An 18,616-nucleotide genomic window follows, 5' to 3' on the forward strand; every position below is an offset into this window, starting at 1 on the left:
GAATCCTAGCGCCTGGCGCCAGCATAACCTCTGTATAATAAACAGTGCTAAATAATTTGGATGTGAAGGAGCCTTGGCGAGGACCAGAGCCACAGCACAGTGCTAAGAACACTTGAGTGTGAGTCTTCGCAGGAGAAAAGGTTCTTTGGTGTAGAGACACGTTTAGTTCTCTGTTGGCAGCCATGCTTAAGAAACATGAACACCCCCCCACAACCACCACCACCACCACACTTGACCACAGATCTGCTGCTGAACCTGTCACCACCGTCATCTCCATCTTTATTGATGTTAACACAGAGGATGACAAAAGGACTATTGTGTTTAACTTTTGTAGGTCATGTTTTGTCAAATAGATTCAGTCAATTTAGTGAACGCTTATGCAGCACGCTGTGAGACATATCAAATATAAGTAATGTCTGACAGCAGATTTGAATAACTACGAGGTAAAGACTCAAATTAACAAAGAATGGACAGCACCATGTATGTGCATCAGTTACAACTGTTACCTGCCCCGCCTCAAGGTCTGATTCATAAACTATATTGTGCTAATAATATTACAGTGCAAATACGGCCATAAAATTTTGCAGCTGAGTGCAATTTGCCCTTGTTTTGGGTCTGACTGCAATTACCCGTGTGGCAAAGTATAAATTATGGTGGCTTCACGCCAAGAACGCAGTCGGCAGGACAATGGAAGAGAGAAGGAGAACAAAACTAGGTTGAAAACAAGTACAGTCTATGGGTGGTATAGTGCACTGCTCTATAGTATTTGACTCTGGGTGCATGGAGAGCTCAGCTCTATGCTGGGCTGTTACAGTGAGTAACCATCGTTTCCTCACAGCAGTACAGTGCTTTACAGTTTCAGTCCATCATGTTAAATATCATGCAAAGTTAGGGCTGCATTTCACCTTTGTGGGTGCTTAGAGAATTACAGTTTATTTGTGTGTTATTTGTGCAGAAGCTACAACCATTTTGTGAATTCTGTGTTTGAAAACTGGAGAAAACAAAATGATCAGATGAGCTGGAGGCTTCAGTTTGAGCTGAGAGGAACTGCAGATTCAGGTGATATTTCTTTCTGGGTTTATCATGAAGAGTGACCACTTTCACAGACAACTAGGTATTTTTGCCAGTTTAACTAAAGGACATGAATTCTTCCTCCTTGGGTGTTTTGGAGGAGTGGATATACTCAGACTTCTGTAGAAGTTGTCCCACATCTAAGTTCACAAGCTCCCTGCCTGATGTTGTCTTGAGTCAGGCGGTGACTGTGCCGTATTGTCTTAATTATGCTTTAGTTACTGGAACTGCGTGAGCTGAGACTACCGGCACGCTGTGGGACTAATCAGCTCCACAATGTGAAAATACCACATCACCACCCCAAAAGAAAGGCATGACCCTCTTTATTGTAGATTGATGCTTCATAGCGCACTTGAATGTAAAATGAAGAATGGGTCAAGAGTGGTAAAAGCACACTTCGTTGCCATGGCAACAAGTTTATCATGCAGCTCTGTTGTACTTGGCTTAAGAGTGAGCAATGGACTAAATGGATGTGAATGTAAATACAGTGTGGTGGGACAAGGTGTTGCAGGAGCGACTCTCAAGGGCTGAACGGCTGTTGTTGAATATTTAATAGATATGACAGATTGTGGTTGGTAAAGACGTACTAATACAACCAGAGGAAGAACTAGTCATAGTTTTATGAACATGACGCAGAATACAAATGATTCGATACAGTTTTGTGAGGATTGAAAAACACATTAACTTTGTTTAACAATGTGGTGAATGATTTCCAGATGCATCATGGGCTCATGGGATGATGTAGAATTAAAGTTATTTTGAAGCAATTGAGAACACTGACACTTTATGAACTTCAGCTACCTGCTGCATCCAAAACCGAACAGTCCTGTTCCCTGTTTCTACTCTCACAACTCAACCTAAGTAGAGTAACTCTTCAAACAGCAGCAGGACCAAACAGACAATAAACCAGACACAGAAAATTATGAGATAAATGATAAAATAAGACAGACTTTCTACCGACCAGTAGCTGGCCAATCACAACTAGAACTGGTTGACTAGCCAGTCAAAATGTTGGGAAATTTGCCTCCAAATAGTGACTTGCACCAAGTACAACACATGGAAGAATGCTTCTACAGATGCTTTGTTTAATAATTTAATTTTGGAAGCTGCTCTTATACGAGTGTTCACCATCCTATATAAATCTGGTGACAGATGATTTTTTTGTGTGTTTCTGTATTCCTGATCGTGGTCCCTCTGTATTGAGTGTGTTTCTCATGGTTTTAGAGAAAGTTCCCTCTTGTGACCAGGAGCGACAGAGCGCACTGGAGGAGGCTCGGCAGAATCCTCGTGAGGCCATTTTCATCCCCGACTGTGGGCCCGGAGGCCTTTATAAACCAGTCCAGTGCCACCAGTCCACAGGCTACTGCTGGTGTGTTCTGGTGGACACGGGACGACCCATTCCTGGAACCTCCACCAGGTAATATGATTTAGCACTTTTTATTAAGTTACTATTGCATTTATATGGCCACTGGAAAATATTATAAGCTTCCTTTCTAATTTTATTGAGTGTTTATTTCTTGTTCTGGGAATGCCTATCTGATATCCAGCTGGCGGGTGGAAGGAGGCAAAAACAGTTCATTTTCTTTGGTACCATTGATGGACAACATATTTGGATCCATAAAGAACACTGCATACTCTTAAAGTAAGGTCTTGTTAGTTAAGGGATGATCAAAGTTATTAGATTTAAATATGATGGGAAAAATGAATTGCCAATCCATCCAAGAGAACAGGTGGCGCCAGAGCAAAAGTCAACGTATCTCTAAAGTCTTTAAGGATTCATCCTCTGGGAACCATGAATGTCTGTCCAAAATCTGGTGCTGATCTACAGTATAAAGAACAGCAGATGTTGCGATATACTGTGTTATAGGATAAGAGACTTTGCTGTTTGGTCACAAACCAAAGTCCAAGGTCCAAAGTCACTTGGTTTCATCTTCTGGGCACCATGAATGTCTGTACACAGTTTCATGGCAATCCATCAATAGTTGGTTAGCAGGCCAACTGAATGACCAACATTTCCATCCTCAAAGCTAACGACTCAAAGTGGCTCTCGCTGCTTAGACCTTAACTTTTTGGGGGATTCTGGATCCAAAAAGTCCACTTGGCAAAACAATTAGCTTCAAGCACTGGTGGGAATATCATTTAGTTGGCCATAAACACTCAGTGTTTGATATGACGTTTGTTTTCAGTGCAGTTGCTGCTGTTTATATTGCTTTCAGGGAAATGGCGAAGGCACAGTATTTGCGAGAGCTGTGTCACAAGAATCGAGATCAGTCAACAGAAAAATGATAAATGGTGTCAGTTGCTCATGTTTCGGGTTGTTTAAAAACTTTTCATGATTTGTATCTAGAAATTGAATATTACAAGTTGAAACACAGCGTTAGATAAAGGGAAAGACACTGGATGTTTGAAAAACTGTAAGCATGGTCCGGTAAATAGATGAGCTGTTTTTGTTCCAGAAGGGGCGTCATCATTCTCTCTCCACGAGAGGGTTTATGTTGTACAGGATGAGGTGCAGACTTCTTTTCCCAATCAGAAAAACGTAGCGAGTGTTTAGCCCTGCTACTATTTGAATGCAGTACAGTATAGTATATATAAATAGTTTAAAATCAGTGAGATCAGCGTATTTAAAATTGACATCAACCAAAACCCCAAAATAAATCACATCCATGGTAGCAAAATACAGACCTAATTCTCATCTGCATTTCAGAGATATTGAATGACAACCTTGAGGCGATTATTTCTTCACATAAGAATTTAATGTATTTTGGACTAGACCTCATGTCACTCATCCCAATTTCTTTCCTCTGGACAGCAATGTGCAGTCATGCATTAGACATCCCATCTTGGATCAGTGGCCTTCAGACTGCGAAAAAAGAAATGACAACTTGCTTTTTTACTTTAAAAAAAAAAAAAAAAAGCAAATGAGACACACATGCTCAATTTTCCATCCTATTCAAGAACCACTGATACAATAGCCAGGAGAAAACGAGTCATGCTACGCATAATGCTGAACAGTTTGTTATGGCTCTGAAACAAAGGTTTGTGCACGTCAAATCAAATTTATTTATTATGTGTTTATAAAAAAAGGTTAATCACTGTCATTAATTTTTTACAGATCAACAGTGAGTATTGCAGGTTAAAGCCAAAGAGCAGGAGGCTGCAGTTTTAAGATGCCAGAACACAATGAAGGAGAACAAATGCAAGAGATTAGAGAGAGTACATGTTTTCATAACGGAGACAAACAAAGATATTTGTTCTACACCAACAACATCTCCTGGTTTTAAGTTCCACCTCAGATTCCTCTGAGGCCTGGAAGGAGAACATCTTTTGTGGTTTTTGTTTTGACGAGTCTTCAGTTACAGGCTGTTTTATTTTTGTTGTAATTCCTACGGCTCATCAAATTTGTCATCATGGACAAGCTTCTGCCTTGATGTCTCAGGTTTTTCACACATTATTGAGACAGGTTTATTCTTCCCTTCTTCAGCTTCTTCTTCTGTTTCTGTCCCCTGTAGCCATGTTCCCACTGTCCTCCCCTCTCTCTGTCTAACAGGTACCAGACGCCAGAGTGTGACAGTGCTGCACGATCTCGCGTCTCAGACACAGAAGATCCCTTCCAAGGCAGAGACCTGACAGGTTTTCTTCACTTTTCACTGCAGTTCAATTCATTTTTTGGATTGCAGAAACATCCTTCATTTCAATCTTAGTGTCTTGTGTTATTCTTCACAAGACGTAAAGGCGTAAATATATTTTCTAGCAGTCCAAAAATGTTAATAATAACCCCATGCACACAACTTCAGCATGTGTACAAACCCAAAGCTTGAGCTGCTGTAGTTACAGTTGCTGATTGGACAGGTGAGTGGTTTAGAGAACAATTAATTAACAGCATTTTAGCTCTGTGACTTGGAAAGTCTATTTGCACTACTGTAAAATACATTTCCCCCTCTTCATCCCATCGGAGGGTTTTAAATTAAGAAACTAAACCAGACTTTGAGGTGTTGGATTCCCCGGCAGCAAAGATCAGAGACTCTCCTCCTAAACCAGAGGTCGTAACCTCGCCTCATACTCCTCTGCCCTTGTTACTGCTCACTTACTTTTGTTGCTCCTCTGTTTCCCCATCATTTAAGGTTGCATTGTAACTCTTATTTAATTCCCCATCTGGTGAGTTTACAGAGTCAAGCATGACTCCTGACTGTGCAGCAGATGTGTGGCATGTTTTATAGAAGGTGTGAGTGTTGCGGGGTGTGGTGGCGGCTGGGGGTGTTGGAGACCACAGGGTACTGAGTGGAGATATTTTTATGTACTGTAGAGGGATGTTCTGAACCACCACAACAAAGCACAATATTTCATGGTCGTCACATCAAGGCGAGAGGAGAAAAGAATGCTTTAGAGGGCAGTCTATTACCAGCATGCAGCCACAGGTTCAAGCTCACTATACACAAAGTGGCACAATAACACCTCTGTCAGGAGAGGCAGATAAGAGCTCTTCCACCAAGACCAGTTCAATCAGTTCAGGAGCTATGTTTTTAACCTTAATAAAAACATTAAGGTACAGTTTAAAGAAATAATTACAGCATCCTTTATCATGTTTGTACACTTTAAGATACAATTCTCACAATGTTAAACACACACTAAAGCCCAGAATTACATTTTCTGCATTTATGAAGCAGCAAGCGTCTGAGTGACGGAAATGTTGAGATCTGCTCATTTGCATATGTGCACATTTGAAATTTGACATCAGTGCAGTATGTACAGAACTACGGTGTGTGTCTGCCTTTCTTTCACTCTGCTCTCAGTTTTAGGCTGTATCAGGGATTTTGTGTTTTAAACTCTTCAGATTAACAAGATCCAACTCAAGTGGCCCAGAACCTGTTTGACGCTGCCAGGGGTCCCTGCACCACACTGTGCCCTTGACACCTTGCCACATAGGCAGCATACAACATGACGGCTTGTGCTTCATAACGCCCCAATTTAACACTTGGATTAAGGCACAGCAAGGCAGTGCTTTCTCCGAGCTTGTCGCGTCGTAGGAAATGCTAATTGGATTCACCTGGCTAGGCAGCGGACCACCTCCCACAGAACTGAGCCGGCACCAAACCCCCCCCCCCTCCCAAAAAAAACCCAAAAAAGGAATGAAAAGACAAGAACAGAGCGGAGAACAAGGAGGCCACAAGCACTCAGAGGAAGGGGAGGAGGGGGATCGACTGAGAAAGAAAAAAGAATGAGAAGATTAGTTTACTATGCAGCTGCGTTTGAAGTTTCCCTTTAAGAGACACAATTAGGAGGGAAAAATTTGCACTGGTTTAGCATGCTATTAAAAGCATACATCTGGGCAATTAAAAAGAGCTACCCAAGGTGTTCAGAATTGTGTCATAAAAGTTAACAGGTCTGCGCTGCTCAACAAAACTCTCTCATCACCACACACTTCTGTTCCACCTCTTGCCATGTGCTTCAGCTCTGCTTTGTGAAGTATTATGTATTTCACCTCCGTTTAATATACGTTCATAATGATTCGGCCATGAGTGTGAAGGTAAACCCGTTAACAGATACACCTGGTTTGTCTGTGAGCTCTGCATACTTCTTCTCGTACTGTGTAACAGCCGTTTGACATCTGTCACACTGGCTCGCCTGTGTGAAGGCTTTAGAGGCACTTCAGCTCCACTGTACCGTGATGACTCAAATTAGTTGTGGAAGGTAATTTTGGTGTATTTTTGTCTTTGGTTTGTGCCAGGCTGCCCAGAGGGAAAGAAAGTGGAATTCATTACAAGCTTGTTAGATGCCCTCACCACTGACATGGTGCAAGCCATAAACTCACCAGCCCCCTCTGGTGGTGGGAGGTAAGTAGTGTCACGTACCACTGAAGAGTTGTACCTGAGCAGGATACCTCATGGATGATTCCTCATGGAAAAGAAAAAAAAAAAATCCTTGTCTGGTTTTACTCAAACAATAATTTCCCTCGAGGGTTTTCTGAATTGAACGTTAATATTTTGTCTCTGGCAGTGCGCAGTTCTTGGCACAGACAGACAGAGTTTGGTGTTCACTTTCCATCAATGATAGACGTACACTATATACACTGATGGGACTGAAAGGTATTTGGATTGTCCTGGGAAAAAAAAGAAAGAAAGATTCATTCTGCAAAGCAAAGCAGAACTTTAATTTATTGCAAGTTCAGCTTTGATGAAATAAGATGTCAGTTTCTGACATAAAATAAGACCGCCTGACGTATCCAGATCTTTTCCTGCACTGAATGTGATGACTTCATTTCAGTAGAAATCAAAACAAACCGATGTTTTTGGACTGTAACGTGATGTGATGACATGTGAACAGGATTAAGCCTACCTTTACGGCACATTCAAAGGTTATTGTTTCTGTATTCATGTGAACTTCCTCCTCTGTATTTCCAGTTTATTCCTGTATATCTTTGGTTATTGGTGTGTAAATGCTATGACTAATGGTTAAAAGGCATCTCTGCCTGTATATTAGAGTCTTTTTGCTAATCCCCTTCATGCTTTCACTCATATCTGTTCATCTAACCCTAACCAGGTTTGTTGAGCCTGATCCCAGCCACACTTTAGAGGAGAGGGTGGTACACTGGTACTTTGCCCAGCTGGATAACAACGGCAGCCATGACATCAACAAGAAGGAACTCAAGCCGTTTAAGAGGTACCTGAAGAAGAAAGCCAAACCCAAGAAATGCGCCCGCAAGTTCACCGACTACTGTGACCTGAATAAGGACAGGGCCATTTCCCTGCAGGAGCTGAAAGGCTGCCTGGGCGTCAGCAAGGAGGGTAAGAGGAAAAGGGAAAGCTGGGGGGAAAAAAACTGAACAGGATGGTTGAGAGTGGGTTGACAGGGTCATAGAGGAGGGTCATGAACCCGGGATGAACTTCAGGCCAGCTGGGAAACTCTGCAGAGATGCCCTTTGGCATGCGGAGCTCACGTCCAACAGCTACTTCAAGGAAATCTAAACAAATGAAACTCATTACAGAAATAAAAAATTGAGGATTTATGAGACTAAGAGGCACTTTGTTGTGTTTTATGTTAACTACGAGACAAAACAATTTCTGTGCACTCCCACATTAGATTTGTATTAATATATTCATCACCAGTTTGAGAAAAAAAAAACAAGTGAGTCAGTCGTTTAGAGGAAGGGATGAAGTAACTGTGGTGCATGTGACAAACAGATGTGTTGGCAGTCTAAATAAGGTGCACTGCTCCACTTAGCATTCACTGATGAATATTTAGACAAGGCTAATATATTAGCGGATCCTAGACGCTGTCTGGGCCGGAAAACTGAAACTACTCATCATGAGTGTACACACCAGTCCTAGAGATCATTAACAACTGTCAAAGCAGCTTACAGCGAGGCTGCTGCCAGCTAGAATCCCAAACGTCACACTACCAAGAAAAAAAAACATTTTTCTGAAAGTTTGAAGTAGCTCAAAGATTCCCAGCAGACGTGACACATTTAAACACATAAACAACAAAGTAAACTTTCAAAGACACATTTACAGATAGCTGCATTGATGCTCAATAAATATTGATGTATATTTAAAGTATACTATATTATATTTTAAGTTTTAGGGACTTAAGAACAAGACATCCACCTCTGTCGTTTAATCTTGTGTTTTTTCTCTTTTGCAGGCAGCTCAACGACAAGTGGCAGCCAAGGGACAAGGCAAGGGACAAAATTGTTCAGTAAGGCAAACTAATATGCTTTCACTAACTGTGGCTGCCTCTGGCTTTGAGAGCTGTAGTTTAACGTGTAACCCATTAACATGCACACTGGTGAAATGCGTCAGTTTGGAGAAGATACGCTGACACAGCAGCGTTTGATTTATGTGACACTCCAGTTTGACGTGTGCGTATTTGTGTATATGTTTGGATGTGGGGTTATGTGTGTGTGTCCATGGCTATGATGGAGTATCGTCATCCTCGTATTGCAGAGAGCGGTTTTGTCTCCAGTGAGTAACATATCATCTCATGACAGAAATGACATCTGTGGTTTTATTCTGATTGACAGTCCTGAAAAGAATTAGGACAACTCACTTAAGAACGTATGATGACTTTTGTTGGGTTGCACCTCACAATCACTTTCACTTCATTGATTGATCTGCTCATTATTTTCCCAGTTAATTGATTATTCTGTCTATAAAATGTCAGAAAACAGTGAAAATGTTCATTATAATCTGCTCAAGCCAAAGCCAATGTCTTTGAATCAGATCATGACAAAGAAAAACATCCAATCTTAAACATTCGTTTGGCATTTATGCTTCAAATGTAAAATATCAACAAAATGATGATCAGACTTCTTTGCTGACTGTCTTTCCGTTTCTTCGTCTCGCTCTCTTGATTTGTCGGGATTCCCCCCATTGAGTGATTATTGGTCCCATTGGCGCTGTTGACTCTGGCCACTGGGACAGTTCAGCGCCACATAGCGCTGAGGTCATGTGTTTAACCTGGCGCTGTCCCACCGCGCCTGGAGAACAGTGGCTCGGAGCGGGCATAACGTCAGGCCTCTTGGACCCTGGGCTCAGCTGCCAGGATAAACAGCCCCGGTATTGGAAGAGCAGAGAAGGAGGCTCGAATGGTTGTTTTTTCGCTGTGGTCACCGAATCTCTCACCTTCATGCTTAAGAGCTGGAGGCAAATGGCCTGACAGCTTTATATGGCTCCTTATGCTGCCACTCAGGCACTGGAAGCTTGTGATTATTGTGGAGAGGTATTTAAAAAGAGACAGAGAGACAGAGCAAACCAGCATGAAAGAAGCAGGAGTCTGTGAGAACATATGGCAGCATTCTGCCTTGACTAAGATAGACGGCCATTGTGTTCAGGTATGCCTAGCTGATCCTCAATGGCCTGGATCCCTTTAAGTCAAGATGCCTTTGCCAGGCATTAAATCTTATCATGCTCTGTCACAGTTTTGGATCGTCACTGGAGTGTTGTTGGACATATTTACAGTTTACAGTACGTGCTTTTGGTTGAAGAATTGCGAGCATGTGGGGCAGAGTGCAGCACATCTGTATGCTCCTGACACGTTGGCAACAGCAAAGGAAAACATCTGAATACCTTGTGTGAGATCCGAAGTGCTGGAGAGGGTGGCATCCATCGTCTGAAGAGGCTGGAAACCTCATTATAGATGAGATATGAACCAGAAGCCCAGGGCAGTGATTTTCTCTGTAAACCCATCTCACAGTCAGGCCGTCGAGATGAGCAGCAGCCGGTCTGGTGGCTCGGATTGCCTGAGCTTCATGTCTCCTTCACTGTAATGAACAAAAAGATGTTTCACTGTTAAACTTGTTGCGACGGGCTTTGGCAGCAGTGTTCTTCATGTTCTTTTTGAAAATCTTAAATCCATTTAAAAAGACAAACACACGCTTTAAGTACAAACACATGCAGGTGTGCATGTATGAATGCACAAGTATTATATATTGATATTTGAGGATCTACTGAGAGTGCTTAAAGCTGTTTTGGGCAGCAGGATGCATCAGCTGTTGGTAAGGATAAGTAGTTAGTGTAATTTTTTTGCTACATACAGCACATGCGGCTATACACTACAGTCCCAGCATGCATGTGCTACTTCATGCACAGTCAGACTGTGCAGGAATAACTCATTCATCTATACAGAGGTTGAAGCAGTAAAGCACATAGTCCTGAAAACCTTCTTCTCCAGTTTAAAGTTGGTATGAGGAACGTTTAAAGCCAACCTATCCTGTGATCGCTTGCCTCAGTTGTTCACTTTGAACTGAACGCAGGCTGTTCAATATCTCGACAGCTTAGATAGCACAGCCTCATAAATGAAGCACAGGTATGCTGGTGCCTTCTAGATGTCAGTGGTGAACATCTAACCTTTTCAAATAACTCTCAGTGGTGAGCTGAGAAATTATCTTGAGAAATTACAGCGGTTTAAGGGTAGTGACAGCAGCATAAGCATAGGTTATATCGACACAATCATGAAGATATTTTGTGGATTGTAAAATGGTTTAAGAGGAAATCTGAATTTTTAGGTCTTGATTTTGTAGGACAACCTTTGAAAAGAATGAATTCTACTTCTCCTAGTTGGGTTTTACTGAGCACATGGATTCATTATAATCCTATAAACCAAGGAATATAAGGAATATTACCAGCTCGTTACTGAAGGTATTTAGAGGCTGCTTTCACCTGTCAGAGACCAGTTCAAACTTCCTACAGCTGAGTCTTGTGTTGACAAAAACAGTCAGACATGACACACATGCTTTCTGTGTCCTGTCAGCCGTTTTATGTCAACTCCTCTCTTCCTTTCTCGTCTCCTTTCCTGCTCTCTCGTCTGTCCTGGCTGTGTCCGTCATTAGGCAGGAATGAAAGGAGGGCATTATGAGGCAGGCCTGGCACAGAGGCTGCAAGACCATTAGAGAGCCCAGAGCCCCGTCCTCTCAGAGCCAACAGCACTTACTCCTCACCACTTGTGTTTTAATTACTGTGACATCAGCTCGACACACTGTACTGTGTTAAAGGTAACAGAGGTCAACAGAGAGGGCTCTGACAGTAAGATGAGCATTGTTTTGTTCACCATGACTACCTGTAACAGTTAAGACAGGTTTACTCCCAAAATTTCTTGGGCTGACAGTAAACTCAGGCCTGTGTATCCAAGTCCTTTATCCCCAGTTGTACATGTACAGGTATACCATGATTCCCAGCTCTTGAGCCAAGTGTCTTTATTGGCTAGTCCCAGGTGAGGCGAGGTGATTCAACGCTAGACGGGATCTGCTTTCAGCTCTTTATCAGAAGTGGGGCCAAGGTGTCCAGGGAGAGGCCAGGGAGCTTTGTGTTGTTAATGGCACAGACAGTGTCCTCAGTGACTGAGGGGAGAGGAGGGAGCGGAGCATTCGCTGCTCTGGAGCCTGGTAATTGCAAAGGTGATTCATCAGAACTACTGTAGCTCAGCTCCTTACAACAGAGACATTTATCTGAGCTAAAGAGAGGAACAACATGACTTCAGTGGAAAGAGATCAAATCAAATCAAATTTATTTGTATAGCCCAAAGTCACAAAGTCCATTTTCCTCGGAGGGCTTTACAATCTGTACAGGGAGTGACACCCTCTGTCCTTAGACCCTCGGTTCGAGTGAGGAAAAACTTGCCCACAAAAAACCTTTAACAGGGAAAAAAGGTGGAAGAAACCTCAGGAAGAGCCACAGAGGAGGGATCCCTCTCCCAGGACGGACAGACGTGCAATAGATGTCACGTGTACAGAACAAATCAACACAAACATATTGTACAATTACAATGACTGATAAAATGACAATGAATTACAATGACTGATAAAATGACAATGAATTACAATGACTGATAAAATGACAATGAATTACAATGACTAATAAAATGATTACAGTAGCAGTGGAACCTGTGATAGAGATAGAGAGACACAGATGCACAGCAGCAGCAAATCATCAACTAACTATAAACTGTAATGGAGATATGGCAGCAATAATGAGGAGTAATAGTACTAATATAAGAGATATCAGGAAATATTGTGGAACTGCATAGTTTAACAGTTAGAATTTGCTGCTAACGCTGCCAAGGTAAAAAGTTTATGACACAGAATGTACAAAACACTACAGCTGTAGTAATTGAGTTGAACCATCCTGCTCGAAGGTTACTTAAAAATCCAGAGAGGTCAAACTGCAGTCAAATGACAGCTGGTCTGAATCTTCGAGCTAAAACATTATTTTTCTGGTTTCCAGACCCGAGGATGCCAGTGTTAGCTGGTCAGTCCTCATATCCGATGATATGGTCCAAACCAACAACCTATATAAGAACTGTTTATGATCCCCAGACGGTGGATTGTAATGTAAATCTCCCCTTAATGAGGCAGATATTTATATATTATTATATTTAAAAATATCAAAATCAAACATTTAAATGTACTGAGCAAAGTCATGCTCCTCAGAGGATGAACCATGTCCATTTTGGACACTGCAAGCTCTTGTTTGCGGTGGCTGGTCAAGTAAGCCACATCACTCCTTGAGCATCACTCCTTAAGACACAGACATTAACACATGTACAGTGTTTATTTATATAAAAATGTCAGAGCTTAAAGTGCTCATGGTAATAATAGGTGGCTGTAATGTTGCATTTCATACATGTGATGTTTAAGTGAAAGCATCCGCCACAGGACTCACTCACATGGAGGGTGACCTGTGATTTATGGAGAGCTGGAGCGACTGTGATGCTTTAAGGTCTGAACAGAATACTTGACTCTGAAGCAAACGCATCGTCTGAGTGCGTTGTGAAATCAGCTGGACCTGTTTTTCATGGCAAACATAACCAGCAGCGACAGAGCGCACCTGCACATCCACAAAACCTCCGGTCTAGACAAACACACACACAGAGCGTGTATGCACACCGTACAGTTCGATGGAAAGACATGAAAACATAAATATTACTCCTAGTACTACTCATAAATATTACTATTTTAAACATGCAAACACACACATACAAACAGATTCACACACACACACACACACAGTCTGAGCTCTCGCAGGCCACAAGAAGACCTCTACTCCCCTCAGACTGCCATCTGTAAGCAATCTAAGCTCTTTAACCATCTCCTTTTCTCCCAGGCCTCTTCTTTCTTTCTTTCTTTCTTTCTTGACTCTCTGGCCCCCTCACCCACTCATCTGATTGATGAGCGAGCGGTCCATCCCTTGTGCAGCACACTGACTGTCCCATGCAGTTTCAGCACTAATGCAACACAACACACAACTTCAGAGACCTGTTGAGTTATAGCTCGGTTGAAACATAACGTCAGCACATGTGATGGTGCGTACGGACCGTTTGGGTGCTTAGCAGTCAGTCCTAAGTTAGTTACCACAGACTATTCTTGCTTTACTTGAAAAGGGTAAAGACAAAGGTTATAAACGTAACAGACAACATGTTACAGACAGACAGCAAAAATAAAATAGAGGAATTTAAATACATAGAAATTAAACGGTTACTGTTTTACAGAAGTAATGAACACATGATGGGAGAAGCCAGACAAGGTTTACTAAAAAAAAAAAATTATTAAATGTATTTTTGATTCTTGGTTAAACTAAATTTTACAATCTGGACTGGAGTTTCATCAACAACAAAGAAAAAGGATGGATCTGTTTTCCACATGGTCATTCAGAAATACAACATTCATTTAATAAATAATCTTAATAGATGTTACATACATTATTTAAATTGTGAGCAAGTCTGCCCATGTGAGCTTCTGCCTGTTGAGTGATGCCATTGTCTTGGCACGCAACAGCTTTGAGTGAGCGCATCTGCATCTGCACGCTGGATACGAAAACAGATGAGTGAATACATTTTCTCCCCCCTCCCCTCTTCTTTCCCTCTCTTGTCTGTCTGTCTGTCTTTTTGTTCCCAGTAGGTCGTCTGGTGTGAGAAGAGAAGGATCCAGAAGCTGAGACGAGAGCAGAGGGCACAGAGGGAAGGCATCTGTACGCTTGCTGACAGGAAAGAGAAAGATGGAGCAGAAAAATTATGAAGTTCCTGAGTTTAAAAAAAAAAAAAGAAAGAAAAGAAAGAACAGAAAAACAAGAAAAGAAAACGAAGCGGCGCCAAAATATTTGCACTTTCTCCTCCCTATGTTTGACATTTTATCTGTCTGTACGTGTTTTTTTTTCCTCTTGAAGTGACTGAAAATGTCTAGTAAGAATGAGAATATATTTGTAAAATGATAACTCACCACTGGAAGATGTGCATGTTACCACATTTCCCCTTGTGTTTAGTCTGCTGTTGTGATTCGTTTTGTCCTCAGATAACAGGAACAGGCACTAACACATTTTGTGGCCATTAAATTCAACACTTCCCCCTTTACATATAGCCGCACACAGGTCAGTGGTAACTCACGAAACAGGAGCCTACAGTGAGTCACAGTAGCCCAAATGTTGTTCGGCAGAGACAAACTTAAAATGAAGACATGAGTATGCAATATTAAGTGAACAGCATGTATTAAACTGTGACCATGAAGTCTAATTTATCAGGCCAGAATTAGCTGTATGAATCCCCTCACACTGTGCAGAACTTTCTAGACATATTTCCATATGGGGTTAAGAATCAGATCTTTGTGAACGATGTCCACAATGAGTTATGTCTGGTTTTTGTTCAGTACATACCAGAGCTGTAAGTAAGTCATTACTTTACTTTTTTACCACACAGTTACTAAAGATGAAGTAAAGTTTTCTCAGTTGCACATGCCTTGAGGTTTTCATTGTTGTTCTACTTGTGCTAAAACAATAATTATTTTAGTTAAATTCAAAAAGGCAAATTGAAAAAATGTCTAGCCGCTCTCAGTAATAAATGTAATCTGAGTACTTTTAAAGTCGTGCACCCCCTCCCCAACATCGGTACAGTGCATACACAGTACGTTTGCATCAGTATGAACATATTAAAGCTGCATTAATTACCATGTTAATCAGTTCCTTCCTGGTAGACAGAGCAACATTTTCATCCCGTCAAATATTTACTCTCTGTTTAGCAGCCAGTTGCTAACTGTGTTCGTCTGGAGTTTGGTACTTGGGCCGGTGGCATATAGTCGGTTCATCATAGATTATTTGCTGAATACAGTTTGATTAGAGTGCTGAGACCAAACTATATGTAGTTAATGTGCCATAAAAGCAATTAGTTAAAATAAAAATAGACAAGAGCTGCAGAGTTGGGTGAGGGTTTGTCTGTCTAAGGAGCTATATGTATGAATTCGTACAAATCGCGGGCAGCATATCACCAGCAAACATATTAACGTTGTCAGTGGGTAATTTGATGTCATGTTGGAACTCAATGTTGCTAGTTTTATTACTTCAAACGACCAAGCCCAAAAAAACAGCTATAGAGCCATTCACAGTATGTTAATGATGAATTCCATGTTGCAAAGTGTTTGGTGTTGATGAGTTCATCGGCTCCACTGGCTACCTTAACAAATTATGACCTCAACAGTCTCTGACAAAGACCCCCTGGTGGGGATTAGATTTTTCCACAACAGATTACAGTCTCGGAGCAGAGCTGAGTTTTAAACATTCTTAATAGCACCAGGAAAAAGAGGTGGCACAGATGACTAAACCCGACCAGTAAATGGAGTAAGATGTTTACATGGCAGGGCATCCCGTTAACATCAGCTCTTTTCGGCTGTCATAGTCACATTCATCCCAGTTATTGTAAACAACATGCGGCATTTACAAATGCTAGTTCCTAAAATAAATATTTGAGTCTCCTCTGTAATATCAGAGTACATTTTTGTGTATGTAAACACATTCATTGTCTGTCTTCCAACAGTTGATGTCAGTCCTGCTCTGTGAAACACTTACCACCACACATACTTGGAGCTTTGCCACCTTATATAAGACAATGCAGTAAGTCTCTTAAAACACCCCCCAGGGTATCAGATTAATGGGAAAATGATCGAGCAGGGAGGAAAAACACTAGAAAAAGATCTTTGAATGAAAATAAATAAATAACACTTCCTCATCACATTTGGGAACAATTGAGTTTCAAAATTGAAGAATCGTGCATTTGCTATTGTGGTCTGAATGCTTGCTTTTTTTTTTTTCTTTTTTTTTTGAGTTGTGTATTTCTTAGCATATTCCCAAAAGTCACTGCAGTGACTCATGAACATAAGACTAAAAAAAAGGCTCCTTGTAAATATGTACAATAACCTTTGTTTGTTTGTTTGTTTGACTAAATTTCATTGAGGGGCATATGGGTGTTCACTTACTTCACTGTCATTCTGGCTTATTGTAAAAAAATATATCTGAATACATTTAACTGTGTTTACATGATGTCAAACATTAGGCTATAACAGTAGCTAATTCACATCATTGAGATGCTTAGACCAGACTGGATGTTATCAGCTCTGAACACTGTTTATTTTATCTGTGTTGGGGTTATTTGACTATTTCATTTGTGTTTTACAATTCCTGCAATCATCACTATACGAGAATGTACACGGTATCTGGAGCTGAATCCACCACAATCACATCAAGTCCAGTTGGGTCTAATTTGAACTGGACAGTTATGTCAGGAATGAGAAGAGAAACTTCTCTTTCTTAGACGGCTGTGTAGTCTCTCCTGAGTGCCTGCTTCAGTCCAGGTTTGAACACTGGGCTTGTGTGTCTGCTGAAGTGCTTCCAGACGCTGCAGAGATCACATGAGAGATCTAAAACAACCTAACAGGCCAGTAATCACTGCTAATCACGATGGGAGATGAATAGTGAAGGGGGCTTATAGATGACTGTCAGTCTGACGGGGAGAAGCCCAGATTGTCTTGCCACTCACCAACCACTTTTCCAATGCAAAACCCCAATAAGCTTGTCAAGACCGTCTCAAAATGTTTTGATAATATTTCTTATTCATAGCTGAAGAAATTAGATCTGTTGGAAAACAAAACACCGAGACGTGTTGTCTTTGGGTGAAATTGGTCAATGTAAATGTTGTGGCTTGAGGTGTAACTGTTTGGCTAAGCAATGAAAACGAAAATGCTTCTCCACTTTCATATAGGCTTGATTTCCTGAGCTGTTTGAACCTGTGTCACGACACACACATACAAGACTAAACAAGACAGGACCAAAAAGAAAAAGAGGCGAACATACACAAACTGATAAAAAGCCAGAGTTTATGAAGTACATCTTGGCACACAGCAGTAGCGTACACCTGGGTTGTATCACTTTTCTGGGTAGTGTGTGTTTTTTTCCCACCTGAACTGTGACATAAATTTAAAAGCGGCCATAATGATAAACATAATACCTGATAAACAAACTCACTGTTGTAGGGTAAATTTTGGTTACCAGACCACCAAAATCTCAGATTAAAGCTATGATTTAAATGAAGAGAATGAATGTACACACATTGTATCCCAGCGTTTTGTTTGAGTATGTTTAAAAACTTCTTAAATATGAAATACGAAAAACATTCTGATGTTTTTATTTTTCCAGAGCTACAACTCTTCCCATTGAAACTTGTACAACAACAAAAGCGACAATAATATAGAACCTTCTACCACATTTATTCAAACTATGCTCAGTTTGGACTTACTCTTGTGCAATGGAGAAGCATTTTGAACTCTAACAGAAGACAGGCTCTCTGGGGGGGGAGGAAATCAATACTGACCCCTATTGGTGTAGATGGTTTACTGCAGTCTGTAAGTTCACACATTGAACCCTGTTAGCCTGATATGCACAAGGAGTTCACACATACTACACCAGCATCAACCATGCCAATTGACTTTCATGAACTGACAATAAATATTTTTAAAAGGATCCTCTCTTGTATTTTCTTAATTTTACTGGAGACTTAAGTGCCACTACTGATTTATTAGAATGTTACAAATAACTAAAGGATGGATGCCATAAATGATAATTGGCTAATTGTCTCCTCCTTTGAATGTTGAGACTGGCCTACAAAGACGCACTCTGTTTGGCCTGTTGATTTGTGTGTGGTGTAAGATACTCTGATTTAAGGATGAGACTTCAAAGGTGTGGATGTTGTCAGTGCATGATGGGAGGCGGAGGGCTTCGGGGGTGAAGTTGGTGGT

General features: G+C 41.2%; 1 protein-coding gene across 6 annotated transcripts in view; it reads left to right on the forward strand.

Moving 5' to 3' along the window:
• smoc1 (SPARC related modular calcium binding 1) overlaps positions 1–18,341 on the forward strand; it is a 47,722-nt gene extending 29,381 nt beyond the window's left edge. For all 6 annotated transcript variants that reach the window (XM_027274564.1, XM_019277969.2, XM_027274565.1 and 3 more), the window contains 6 exons: positions 2,296–2,488; positions 4,622–4,704; positions 6,800–6,905; positions 7,612–7,856; positions 8,713–8,746; positions 14,459–18,341. In XM_027274564.1, coding sequence (XP_027130365.1) covers positions 2,296–2,488; positions 4,622–4,704; positions 6,800–6,905; positions 7,612–7,856; positions 8,713–8,746; positions 14,459–14,498 — 701 coding nt within the window. In that variant the 3' untranslated portion in view covers positions 14,499–18,341. The remainder of the gene's footprint in view (positions 1–2,295; positions 2,489–4,621; positions 4,705–6,799; positions 6,906–7,611; positions 7,857–8,712; positions 8,747–14,458) is intronic.
• Positions 18,342–18,616: the final 275 nt, after the last annotated feature.

Source organism: Larimichthys crocea, chromosome XXIV (genome assembly GCF_000972845.2).
Source record: "Larimichthys crocea isolate SSNF chromosome XXIV, L_crocea_2.0, whole genome shotgun sequence".
NCBI classification, from domain to species: Eukaryota; Metazoa; Chordata; class Actinopteri; family Sciaenidae; genus Larimichthys; species Larimichthys crocea.